This window comes from Parasteatoda tepidariorum, chromosome 8 (genome assembly GCF_982258835.1).
Source record: "Parasteatoda tepidariorum strain Cologne lab strain chromosome 8, Ptep-v5.0, whole genome shotgun sequence".
In the NCBI taxonomy this organism is placed as follows: Eukaryota; Metazoa; Arthropoda; class Arachnida; order Araneae; family Theridiidae; genus Parasteatoda; species Parasteatoda tepidariorum.
In genome coordinates this window covers 105,992,197-106,007,006 of record NC_141762.1, presented here as the reverse complement: position 1 = coordinate 106,007,006, position 14,810 = coordinate 105,992,197, and the positions used below count along the sequence as shown (strand labels likewise).

Genomic DNA, 14,810 nt, shown 5'->3' with positions numbered 1-14,810 from the left:
ATTTTCAAAATCACGTAGTAAAGTGGAAATAACTGTTTAAAAAAAATCATTTATATTTACGATAAATTCGACTGCAAGAAAGCTCGTTAAACGTACATTTACTAAAGAATCTGTTAAAATTGATTGTGTCAAAACGTGATGACTTTAAAGTGCGATTAAAAATTGCCATTTTTTAAAATTTTTTTTATTGTGTTTAGAAACTCTCGCGGGCCGCACTTCAGTAGTCGAAGGGCCGCAGGTTGTGCACCCCTATTGTAGAAAGTACTTAGTGCTTGAGAGTTTTTCGCGGATAGCTCGAAAAAATTCTGCCGGGGAGCATCTATCAAAAAGTACTTCAAAATGGAACATGTCTTATATACTAGTGAATTGATGTTTAATATTTATAGTGAAAGTTGCGCCGCATTACTCCTCTTCCGGAATTTAATCTGAGATAGAATTCGATGAACAAATGCCACTAATGATTCATGCTTTTATTTATTTTTAGCTCAGTATTTTTTTCTTTATTGTCTGGGAGATTGTATTTACTTCACTGGATTTTTGAGCACTTTTTTATGAACAAATCACTTATTCAATGTGGACGATCCATCGCTGCTGGCGAGTTCACATCATGTCCGGAGGTCACCGATATGGGGTGTCTAATATCAGGGGTCTGTCTAGGTTTTTCTGAGAAGTACCTATTTTGTGAAAATTCAGACATAATTTGTTAAAATTAAAAATTATATTAAAAAATATGGATTTATTGTTTCTTATGAGACACAAAAATAAAATTTTAAGGAAAAGTATTTTGTGAAACTACCGCTAAACGGTAGTAAATTTGGCCTGGATAGACCCCTGAATATAGACTCTGTGAACGTTCATCTCTCATGTATCTAGATGGAATTAAGTTAATATGTCTAATTATACTCAGGGGTCTGTCTAGGTTTTTTTGAGAAATACCAATTTTGTGAAAATTTAAACATAATTTGTGAAAACTAAAAATTATATTAAAAAATCAACACAAAAATTTGATTAAAATACATATTTATCGTTTCTTATGGGATACAAAAATGAAATATTAAGAAAAAGTATTTTGTGAAACTACCGTTTTTCCTAAAGTTGAATTTGTGAAGGTACCGCTAAACGGTAGTAAATATGTCCTGGACAGACTCCTGATACTAGTGAATTGGTATGCAATATTCATAGTGGTAGTTACATCTCACTCATGGAAATTTTATAGGCAGTTATTGCTTACTGACTTGTTTTACATCAGAGTTGAAGATTTCTTTTTGGCGTTGCATGATTCAGTTTACTTCCTGTTATCTGAGAAATCAAAATTTTTTTTGTTGGGAATTTGAAGCTTTTTTTTTTAATTTCATTAGTTTTAGAATAATTTAATTTTAATATTTTTACATAATCTTGAAAGGTTAAAAAATTTTCATCTTTTGGGTAGAACCAAAGTCAAATGTCTGTGTTTTCATTAAGAAGATATATATGTAACATAAAAAGTTATAACTAATCTCTTTATCTAAATTCTGCTTAATTTATTATTCAACATTAAACTCTTTCTCTCAATATAGAAAATTCGAATCGTGCATTTGAGTATTTACTTTTTAAGCCAATTCTATTGAATTTTTGGCTCTTATTGCTTTTGATTTCTCTATAGTTTTTAAATTCGATGTTTTTTATACAATATTATTTATTAAAAGAACCTATTCTCGAAACGAGACATGCATTCGAGGAATCTGATTCGCACTATTTTGTCGTCAATATTTTTTTTTCAGCAGTTACTACTACGGATTTCACGATTTTTAATTATTTTTTTAATGTGGTAATTATTTGCAAAATGAGAAGGTATATATGTGCGTCAACCCCCCAACAAAATGCGAAAAATATCTTGCAGAAAGATACTAGTGTTGGAGAGTTTTGTCACACAAAGCTCGAAAAAAATTTTGCCACTATATGATGAAACCATGATTACGTTTGATTGAAAAATTTATTTGAATTGTGTTATAATGAAGTGTGTCTCTTAGTGAAAAGTTTTATCAAACTAATGACTTAGAACTAAAAGAAGTCTGTTAAAAATGAAGATCAAATTCAATTTATAAGTGGCGCAACTATAGACAGAAGTGTGTTTTTTATAACTCATATGTATTACTTTATATATTTGTTAGCATGTGGATATTTTTATGTTGATTGTGTTTCGAGTATAGGGAAAGTATTGCAAGTAAATAATATTTAATTAAAATTTTTTTAGATGGTAGTTAAAATTTTGGGAGAACTTAAAAAGCTAATCTTTTTATGTTATTTCTTTATTGTAATTCGTGGAGATCAAAATTCAGACAGAAAGTATACATTTATTAACAAAAAGCAGACAAATACATAAAAAAAGAACGCCATCTGGCGGTAGTAAAAAGAAAAAAAAACATAGCAATCCTTCCTTGGGAATGACAACATTTATCCAAGTTCTCCTTTATTTGTTATTCAACATTTTCTCACACTTAATTATTCACTTCTCTTTTCGGATTCAAGTACGCAGGAATTAACATTTTAAAGTTTTCTTTTCACTAACTGTGAGAACCATGTTATTCCCTCGACACGTTTAATGGACCAGTTGTAATGCCTGAAGGTTTCCCTTTTTCCATAAGGCGTAACATATTATAGAGACTAACTTGTGTTACTTATCCTAAGATAAGTGCTCTAGCACACCGATTTCGTGGTGCGATTTGAAGCTCTGCGACTCTTTAAAATGTCTTGAATAAATAATGAATGTACAGTCCGCAAAAAAAAAAAGATATCACCCTGAATAACTTTTGTTCTAATGATCCGATTTTCACGAACTAAGTGTCAATCTTAATGGTTCCTGGGGGTGACCTCAAATATGCTAATTAATTAGTGCTAACTATTAATTAAGTTACGAAATCAGACACAAAAACGTACTTTCTCTGAATAAACATATATTTTTTTTTACATATTTGGAATCTAGACACTTGAATTAGGGGGGTAGACAAAATTTTAAAACAATTGGGTCGTAAATTGGGTTGCAATAAAGGTTTATATATTTGGCGATAGTCCAGAAAACCGCCAAAAAAAGTCGCCTGCGCAAATAAATATTTTAAGATAACCCTTGACTGATTCAAAAGAGAAACGCTTAATTTTACTAGGTTGCTAGGCAACCAATTTCTGACTGTAAAAAAATTGAAATAATGTTTTGTGATTGCTCTGAGAGGTTTAATTAATAGTTAATAGAAAACACCTCGAAGTTTCTAGGCAATAGACAATTTTTAAGCTCATTTATGTCCAAAAAGCAAAAATAAATAAATAAATAAATAAAATAAAAAATTATCTTAATCGCTTTGGAAAAGAAAATTTGAATCGATTTATAAGTTTTCAGAATTTAAATACATGAACTTTTTATCTGATATTATTTAGATTATGCTATTTTTGCTATGTTTATTCGAGGATTTCATACTAAAATCAAATTAACATAACTTATAATAGCTATATACAAAATTTTAGGGATAATGATTTTTACAGCTTTAATCGAGTCTTCTAGGCACGAAAGTTTGAAGAAAAAAAAAGTGCATGAAAAATAAAATGTAGGTTGTATAGTAATTCTAATGCACATTCACAAGGTTTTCTGTAATTTACGATTTCTTTTTTCTATAACTCAATGAATTGCTGAATGTTTAGTGGCATTTTAAAAACATTGAAATATGTTATGTTTAAGAATAAGATATTGAAATAATATGTTGCATATTGTATGATTCATTGTTTAAAAAATTGCTTCATTTTTCTAGATATTTACGTTCCATGGTTTTCTTTGGATAAAGATAATTAGCAAATAGCATCCACATGTTTCGATACATTCTGAAACTTACGTTCGCAAATTCACCATAAAATGTCGCACAGCATATTCTTCAATTACGATAAGCTACATTTACCACCAAATACTGCTACTATGATTATTTTTGTTATATATATATATATATATATATATATATATATATATATATATATATATATATATATATATATATATATATATATATATATATATATATATATATATATATATATATATATATGATATGATACTCTCTTTTTAAACAGAGCTCGTAAGGCCCTTAAGATACTGAAATGGGGGCACGAAAACTTAAAAGATTTTTTTTTTCCTAATGCCCGCCTGATTTAACATCAGTCAATTCAGGCATCTACAGGGCGGCAGATATCTGTGTGGCCTAAGGATTCCTAACGAGCATCAAACATTCTCAAAATTAAGTGTTCATTCACTGGAAAATTTAGTGTTTATTCAATTTAAGAACTGTTCCTTCACTTGGTTATCTTACTACTTATTATTTAAACCACCAAAAGCTTAAAACAATATTATGTAAGTTATCTAAATTTTTTTTACATAATTTGCATTTAATAACAAATATGTCGACATGCATTTAATAACAAATACGTCATTTAGCTAAAATGACAAATTTTGAAATTTTTATGATTTTTTTTTTTAAAGACAAGCTAAGCTTAAGTATTCTTTCACTGGTTAGTTTATCCTATAAGATTTTGAGAATTTTGCGATGTTGTGAGAGATGCTTAAAAATGTTGACTGCGTATTTTTATTAATATTTATAAAATATATATTCAAGAAATTGATGAATATTTTATTCCAAATTTATTCATTCGTATGTATATTATTGAAATTTTATCAGTTATTGAGAAAAAATAAATATAAAATAATCACATTAAAGAAGCACAATCTGTTGTATAATCATATTCTATCAGAAGCATGCTTTTATAAAACTCCACATTCTCTGAATAAAATGTATTTTATTCAATAAAATGTTTTATTCAAATTTCTTTACTAAATTGCAAATAGAATTTTAGACGACTAAAGAAGAAACATCGTATTTTATAGCTTAAAAAAATAAAAATTAAAAGATAAGCAAACGATTATTAGCGAAAAAAATATGAATGAAATTTTATGCTAGGCGCGCGAAGTCAAGTTCCTCGCAAGTTTATCACATTTTAATATTAATCGCTCCATTTAATCATTTCTTCATTGTCGCCAAATTATTTTTTTTAAAATAATTAATTTTAATTTTTCTCAGCTTCTAATAAATAAAAACAGTTGAAACTTTAGATTTTTCAATTGAAAAATATGTAGATTAATATGGTATAAAAAAATTCATACCTTGTAATTCAAAAATTTTTCATCCTTAATTTAATTAAATAATAAAAAATAATTAACAATTATTAAAAATTATTTTTTTCGTGAAATTATCTTTGGGTAAATGAGTTTTATGACTGGGTGAAATTTTCTTCGAATTGCTTTATTAGTTTTTAAAATATGACTAAAAACGTAAAAAGTGAAATTAACATTAAGGGGTACGAACTTTGGATCGCTCTCCTGACCAAACTATGGGGACCATATTTCCCTGATTGCGGCTACCCCCTATATTTTGAAGGTTAAGAATCCAAATATGTAAGAAAAAATATATGTTTATTCAGAGAAAGTACGTTTTTGTGTCTGATTTCGTAATTTAATTAATAGTTAGCACTAATTAATTAGTATATTTGAGGTCACCCCCAGGAACCATTAAGATTAACACTTAGTTCGTGAAAATCCGATCATTAGAACGAAAGTTATTCAGGGTGATATCTTTTTTTTTTTGCCGACTGTACAATCCATATGTTTTTCACTTTGCCCTTGCAATATATATTATAGAATTATTTTAATTTGGTATTAAATATTTACATAAACTAATATCACAAGTTTTTTAATGCATTTTTTGCCTTTCTTGTGTTCTGCTAAGAGGCAGAAAATACAAAACTGTATTATTTACAAAAGAATTCTTACAATAAATAAGAATTTGAAATAAGAGAAACATAATACCTATAATCTGCATATTTGTATTCTATATTTTGTTTTGTGTTTTTTTTTCTTCTTATTTGTGTTTTAACATTCAGTACAGTTAAATTTAGAGCCCTAATTTAATAAGATACCATATTTAATAAGTTACCATGTTCAATATCTATATATTTTTTGAAAAATTGAGGAAAAAATAAACAATGTAAGGAAACTATGTGAAGTTAATCATGTTATGCAATAACAAAGGATGTAATTGTGCAAATCAACAATTGACTGGATTCTATACCTACTGTTGCTTATTTGACATTTTTTAATGTTCCTGGCTAAATGTTTATAAAATGCAGAATCTGATGAAACAAACTACATTTAAAAATATGAAATTTGCCAATTTTTCTGGAATCAATAAGTGTTAGATATAATGCATTTCATACGTCTAACATTTCCAAAGGTGCAGTCACAAAAGTATTCAGACGCTATTTCTATCTTTAATGTAAATAAAGAAATTTAAAATATAAACAGTTTTTTAACATTGTCTAATTTATAGCATCTAAATATGAACGAATTTGTGGGGATAGTGATTAACGACAATGTCAACCTTCATCTATGAAAAGGTACCCCAATATAGAATCGAGTTAACATGTCTTTATATACTAGTGAATTGGAATTGTATTTTTGTAGTGGTAGATACACTACAGTACTCCCCCACCAGAATTTTATCTGTGATAGAATTCGATGAATGGGATACCACTAGTTGATTCATTGCTATTTTGTGAGAAACCGGGAGAGCTGTATTAGGATCATTGTACTTTTGCTGGTCGTGAGAGCTGTATCATGGTCGCTCCTGTATTGCCATTAGCAGCCGAGTGTATGCTGGTTGGCGTTGTGTGTGATTGAGACTGAGTAGCAACAGCGCGAGGAGGTGGATAATGTCGCAAGTCAACTGCTCAATGTGGACCATCCATCGAAGTAGGGCTGTTCAAATCGAAGTGAGTGTTATTCTTAAGATAGGTGTGTTCATTTTGAAGTGGGAGTTTCTGTCAAGCTAGGCGTTTTCACATCACATCCGGAGTTCTCCAATGTGGGAGTGTATTTATCGACAATGTCAACCTTCATCTATGAAAAGGAACCCCAATATAGAATCAAGTTAACATGTCTTCTATACTAGTGAATTGTATTTTTGTAGTGGTAGATACACTACAAATTCATCTGCATGTATGATAATACAACATTAAAACATTTTAATTATTTTATTACGCTAGAAAGATTGAATATTTTTAGCAACTCAAAATCTTTTTAAGAATTTGACTAATTGTCCTAATCATTCTTTTAACCGTATGCTTGTGGCTGATACATGTGTACAAGTCAAAAAATTCCTTCTATTGTTATAGCATTTATACCAATGCTCTTCTACTCCCTATACTCATTTACTGCCATACTATCTGTTTTTTCTCTTAAAGAATACCCCATAATTAGGTCCTATTATTGAAAATGAAGTGTGAACAGGTGCTAATTTTCCATTTGAATTGGCTAAAACAACTGTAGCGTATCTACCACTACAAAAATACAATACCAATTCACTGGTATATAAGGCATGTTAACTCGATTCTATGGTGGTGTACCTTTTCATAGATGAAGGTTGACATTGTCGTCGATAACCCTATCACCACATTGGTGACCCGGTCATGATGTGAACATGCATGCCTTGACAGAAATGCACAGTTCGATATGAATACGCCTACTTTGACAGTAACTTCCTCTTAGAGTTGAACACGCCTACTTCGATGAATGGTCCACATTAAAAAGTTGACTTGCTACTTGTGACTGCAACAGTATCCACCTCCTTGTTCTATTGCTACTCAGTCTCGATTTCACACAACGTTGGCCTGCATACATTCGACTGCTAATGGCAACACAGGTACAACCACGACAGTGAACTTAATACAGCTCTTCCGGTTTCTCACAATACAGCAATGATGCAACTAGTGATATCCATTCATTGAATTCTATCACAGATATAATTCTGGTGTGGGGGGGTATTGTAGTGTATCTACCACTACAAAAATACAATACCAATTCACTGGTATAGGACATGTTAACTCGATTCTACAAGGGGGTACCTTTTAACCCTCTCCCACACAACATTTTTTTATCAGTTAAATTATGTGTGCACCTGGATTTCGGTACTGAACAAAATTTGTCATGATAACCCCCCCCCCCCTATTTCATGGTGTTCCGAATATCTGAATTTGTAACAAAGTCCCTTTATTAAAATATTAAATGTTTTATCCTGTTCTTTAAAAATTATGGTATTCTTTCAAAAAATGAAAGAAAAATATCATTTCTAGAGCGAATTATTTTTCAAACTTCTGTAATTTCAGAATTTTCGTTATTATTTAGTTTTTTTATTTTATAAATTTCAAATTCTAGCTGAAGCAAGCCTGTCATTCCTGAATTTTTTTCATTCCGAAATGAGAACAGAAAAATCAGGAGTATTTCTTTCCTTTTCTATGAGCAAGAAAAGTATCCTTAGAATATAATTCTTCAGAAAAAATAATTATTTGCTTTTGTTTTTTTTCCAGCAATTTTATTGCTTCAACTCTTTCTTTACTGTTTTTTAAATCTGAAGATGCAGAGTATAACAGTTTTGGTTATACCTATCATTTCAATTAATGCTTTTTTAAATTCATGGTTGTGTTTATTTCGGAGAAAATAGTAACTTTGTTAAGTCATGAAAAACTTTTGGAATTAGTCGTGGAAAGTCACGAATTTGAAAATCTAAAATTTAGCAGATACCCTGTATGTGAAATTTTTTCAATCTTTTTTTAAAAGTTTTATATATATTGTGCGAGATTAATTTGAGATATTTTTTATACTATTTTTAACATCTTTTATCAGGATTGCCACTCAAATCAGTAAAACAAAAATTCCCTGTACATATTATTCACACTATATTGTGGTGACAATTTGGGTAAAGTATAGTGGGATAATTGCCAAATTTAGTACTAATGCATTTTACAACTAAGGCCTATCCCAAATCATCACCAACACATACAAATAAAGTAACATAAAAATATATGTCTAGAAATAATGATCACAAGTTATATATTTTACTTAAGCAATTTTAATGATGATTAACTCAATTATCAAGATTTACTCATAAAAATAAATTTGACCATGTGGCATATTAAAATAAGGTCATAACAAAACTAAGAGGAAAAACAACAATTACTGTGCTCTTGTGTGAGCTATAGTGGACTAACTATATTTATTAGTTTTTAATTGCTGGAAAAAATAGCTGAACATTCTTAAATAATGCTATAGTAAATGAAATAGTTTAGTATAGCTAAAATATTGTGGTTAAATATCCCATAGACAAGGTATCTGCTACATTCTAGATTTTCAAATTCGTGACTAATTCCAAGAACTTTTCATGACTTAACACAGTTACTATTTTCTCCCGGCAAAAACACAACAATAAATTTAAAACAGTATTATAAATAACATTCATTGAAATGATAGGTATAACCAAAACAGTTATACTCTGCATCTTCATATTTATAAATTTAAAAAACAGAGAAAAAAAAAGGTGAAACAATAAAATAGCTGAAAAAAATACAAAAGCAAAAAAAAATTTTTCCTGCAGAATTATAATTTAAAGATTTTCTTGTTCATCAGAAAGTAAAGAAATACTCCTGATTTTTCTGTTCTCCTTCTGGAATTAAAAAAAAATTCGCCAATGACTGGTTTGCTTCAGCTAGAATTTTAAATTGATACAATAAAAAAAAAAATAATAATATAATTCTGATATCACAGAAGTTTAAAAGATAATTCACTCTAGAAATGTTCTTTTTTTCATGTTTTGAAAGAACACCATCATTTTTAAAGAACATTATAAAAACATTTTATATTCTAATAAAACATGACTGAGAGTGGGGATTTGTTACAAATTCAAATATTCGGAACACTATGAATTTAGAGGGAGGGGCAAAATCCAGTGAGCTATTTCCATGATTTTTTTTAAAAAAAATTGTTAAAATCATGACATTTCACGAAAATTTTTTTTCAATACCGAAATTCATGACTTTCCAGGTGTTGCGGATAGCCTGCATAGATTACGCCTTGAGTGGTAACCATTTTATACAAAACAAAATTCCCTGTTATTTCAGGTGATTTTTAAAATTCCCTGTGGAGTGGCAACTCTTTCTATGCAAATTTGACTACATTTTTGTTTTGGGGTTATTTTTCACTTGGCTAAGTTACATCTAGAAGATATTTTTTTAAGAGAAAAACATTAAATTTAAATTGTTTCTTTTTCAGGTGGTCATTTAAGCACGGTGATGATATTCTATGTGGCAGTGCCGCTTTGACTTCTTTCTACATAAGCTACTTCTTTCGCAAACAACTCAAACTTAGACACTATTCAAAACTTACTTGCTATACACCGGTCGTCGGCCTTTCTACAGCTGCTTGCTTTGTTGTTCAAAGTGGTATCATTAACTCAAATATCCTCAGTGCTGATCGCTGTCCATTGTGCATTCTAACAAAAGCATCCTACTTACAGCTGGGTGTAGGACTGATCTATCCACTATTGATGGCTCCTACTGTTAACTTCTATATTGCTGATAAGTTACTCACATATCCTATTCCTCCACTAGGACGTGCTCCTAGAGAAGTCTATCAGTTATGGTTAAAGTTTATTCTAAAGATTCCCCGACCCATCTTTATCAGTGCCGCAGCTCAAGTATTTTTGGCTACTCTAATAACGCAGCAGAAAATGGCTTTTGTAATTAGCAATTTCTAAAACAGACTATAGTTGTTATAATGTAGACATTTTTCTTTAGTGTTTGAAAATAAAACCTTTTCTGTGTTTCATGTCTAAGAAATGTTTTTTTTCTTATTTTTACAAACATACAGAGCTCTTCTAGGCAGAAAAAAGGGCAGGGTGCAAACGTTTAAAAAAAGGGCATTATTATTCTAAAAAGGCAATAATTTCTTTCTATGGACTTCGCACGTTCTATTAAATAACATTGTCAATTAGTGAAAGAATTTTTTTACTTTACTAAAAGTAGCAAAGCAATCATATTAATAAATTAACATATATATCGAGTTAATTGGCTTAGTAATTTATTTAAAATGCATGTATAGATTAATAAATTTATGTTTTTGAGTGTCTGTAGTTATGATTTAATAATTAATATGATTTAATGATAGTTGAAGTAACTGCAAACTTTCAAAGATTTAAAATTTTAGGTACTTTCTTGAAATTTGAATTGGCAGTTATTCTGGTTGAACTCACTACACAGCAGTCTTTGCAGAAATGTGCAACTCCTCGAATGCAATATGTTGAACACGCATTATATCCTAATTTTTGATCCAATAACCTTATAAAGCAATGAATTGCTCTCCTGGTCAAATGTCCAGTTGGGGTATAAATAGGTATACAAGTATTATTCGAAACAAACAAAAATAATAATAATTAATAGTATTAATATGCAAAAATAATATGAATCTAACAGTAAAGATAAACAACTGGAAAAAAGTCGCCATATACAGGAGGCGTTGGAGGCTACGTGTGGTTGAGGCAGCCAAGGCCTGTAAGAGGCTGTCGTGCTGAGGAAGAATATTAACTGTATATAATTGTTACAAAAAGTCAAATGCTCATTTTCGATGCACAAGTTCTTAAACTGTCATTTGACCGGTTAGGTTACGTTTAGTGTTAAGTATTTTCTCACAAATAAAGTTAATAAATTTTGAGTATTTTCAGTACAAATAAAAATAATACATAAAATAAAATCACTTGTTGGGAATATAAAACACTCCTTACATTCAAAATATCGACAGTCTGAAAAATTATGATCCCAATAATTTCCTCAAAAATCAAAAGACAATGTGAACATGTTTTGCCTCCTCAACTATTTAAGTGACAATGATATTTGCCGATAACTGAAATGCTAAATACCAATTCCCTAGTATATAAGACGTGTTAAATTGATTCTATCATGAGGTACCTTTTGATAGATGAAGGTTGGCATAGTCAAAGATAAAATCCTCCTCAATGGTGACCTCCAGAAATGATAAGAACTTGCCAATATTGATGGATAATCCACATTAAACAGTTGTTTTGCTTGAAATATACTGCTCAAAGAAAAAGCAAATAAAAAATCCGGTGAAGTAAACAAAGTATCCAGGTCAATAAACAATATTGAAGAAGAAGGGAAAAAAAATAATGAGCAAAATGCTATAAAAACAAAAAATGAAGGAAAAATAAAATTATGAGCGAAATGCTATAAAAAATGAAAATATAATGAGCAAAATTGATCTAAATATATTAACAGCATGAATCAACAAGAGTAACCAGTCATCGAATTCTATCAAAGATAAAATTCTAGAAGGGGAGTAATGTAGCGTAACTACCACTATAAATGTTAAATACCAATTCCCTAGTATATAAGACATATTAACTTGATTCTATCATGAGGTACCTTTTGGTAAATGAAGGTTGGCATAGTCGATTAATAAATCCCTTCAAGGTAAATAAATTTTAATACAATTTGAGATTACAATATTTGAGTTATTATAAATTAACATAGTTTCAAACTGATAAATTTACAGTTTAAAATCTATACAAAAAATTGTATACCTTATACTTATTGCCATTATTAACATGTAAATTTGTTAGGGCACAGACTTTCTATTAGCTCTCCTAAGGAAAAATATTGTCATAATTTTAAAAGGAAGACACATAGGATATTTCTTTTAGAAGATTTTTTTTCTTCTCTTCACAGGATTATACTGATATAATTCTGAATTCAATATTTTCAGAATGGTACATATTACACATTTACTTGTTTTTAGGTTTTATTTAAAATATTTCTTTGAGCATCACTTGCATTCATTACCATAAATTAAAAAATAAATAAATAAATTGTAATTATTAAACAGGATGGCCACAGGAATAATTTAAAGAATTTAATCAATACCTAATCGAAATTGATTTGAATTTCAGGTAATAAAAATCTGATATTATTTCCAAAAATTTTGTCTTTAACATTAGAAAGACGGAAAATTCGTATATACCTATATTGCCCAAAAGCAGTCAAAATTACTGTGATTGTGAATGCAGGGTTGCCAAAGAAAAAATTGAACAAAATTAGTTACTTTTAGTAGCCTAAAGCGTGAAAATAGTAGCCAAAAACTATGAAAAATAGTTGCCTAAATAAGAACAAAATTTTTTCAATAATTTTACTAAAATCGTGTTAAATGACTTAATTGTCATATGCCATGATCCATTTAGTGAAGTTGGTAACAAATATGATATTTTTTTAATAAACGTTTTCAGGGTGCGTAGCCAAATTATTCAACAAAAAATAAGCACTTTTCAAGCACTCAAAAAATATTTTTAAGCACTTTAAAAAAATATCATAATTAGGCAGGGTTGGAAAGTTTTTGATAATTGACGGTTTTATTTTGTTTTAACTGTCATGTCAAAAAAAACTTTTGGCATTGTCTTTGACAATTGTCAAAAATCGTAAAATTTTAAATCATGTAAAACGAATGGCATTTTTATACGCTATGAACTGACAATACGCTGAAAAAGATTGGGGTTGAATTAATTGTGAAAACGTTGAATAGAACAATGTGAACTGAACATAATTCGTAGCGAAAATCAACATGGTTAAGGGAAAATGGAGCATTTTTTAAAAACACCCAATGAAAAAAGCACCTTTAAGGGCTTTTAAAAAACAAAACTCTAAAATAAGCACTTTTTAAAAACACTATGCACCCTGGTTTTAGAGTTTTAGCACTAAGTTTTTACATAAAAAAATGTTAGTATATTTGCAGAAAATTAAATACTTTTAATTACTAAAATTAATTCAAAAATTAAATTTTCAAAAAAAAAAAAAAAAAAAAAATTTCTAAAAACTTTTCTTTTTTATCAATAATTAATTTAGCAAATATATATATATATACAGGGTGTCTCAGTTAAACGTTTCAGAACTCCTAAGAGGGGTAGAGTGCATCCTGACGACTCGAAATCAGATAGCAATGCGGGGTCGGAAATGCTTTCCAGAGGCGGTAGATGGCGTTGTAAGAGAGTTCCGAGCTTTCCAGTGCATTGGCCTGCTCGGTCACCCCACCTATCATGTCTTGCTTTTTATTTCTGGGGTCATATGAAAACACTGGCTTATGGCACCCCTGTTGACAATGCTGAGGAGCTGGTTGTAAGAATTGCAGTAGCTGCCGGAGAAATTCGAGATATGCCTGGAGTATTGCTGAATGTTCGGATGTCCATGAGCCGGAGATGTGAGGTGTGAATTGTAGCCGGTGGCAGAAACTTCGAACACTTACTTTGACCCATGTACCTTATGCTTATTTCAATGTATTATTAAAACAATTTTTCACTTACGGTCTCTTTTCTTTATGGTGCTTCTATGTACATCACCGCTTCAGGAAAGCATTTCCGACCCCACATTGCTATATGATTTCGAGTCGTCAGGATGCACCCTACCACTCTTAGGAATTCTGAAACGCTTAACTGAGACACCCTGTATACACACATATACCTTTTGTGATAAATGATTGCTCAAATTCAAAATTCATGCATCGTAATATAGTATAAAAATCGTTTTTTTATTATTTTTAAATCATGTAGAATTTTGTAGCAATAACCGTTGAAAAAAACGATCAAAACACAAAATAGACTTACAATCAAATCTGAGCCCATTAAAAAGTGAGGACTCAAAAGTGCAAATCAAAATGTTCAAATTTTTTAAGCTTTCAAGAAAAGAAATTCATTGGGTTTAGAAGCTACGACAGGTCGCGGGATGACAATCCAATTTATGCTAAAAAAATATCTCTAGGAGCACAGAAAAGTCTCCCAATAGTCTTTTTCTGAAAATAGTTGCAAATAGTCGCCTGTGGCAACCCTGTATGCATAAATAAATTTGTTTAAAATTAC

The 14,810-nt window shown here is 29.8% G+C and overlaps 1 protein-coding gene across 2 annotated transcripts in view; it reads left to right on the top strand.

Moving 5' to 3' along the window:
• Nucleotides 1-10,734, top strand: part of LOC147806634 (transmembrane protein 126-like) — a 28,141-nt gene extending 17,407 nt beyond the window's left edge. For both annotated transcript variants that reach the window (XM_087169592.1, XM_087169591.1), the window contains exon 3: nucleotides 10,169-10,734. In XM_087169592.1, coding sequence (XP_087025718.1) covers nucleotides 10,169-10,652 — 484 coding nt within the window. In that variant the 3' untranslated portion in view covers nucleotides 10,653-10,734. The remainder of the gene's footprint in view (nucleotides 1-10,168) is intronic.
• Nucleotides 10,735-14,810: the final 4,076 nt, after the last annotated feature.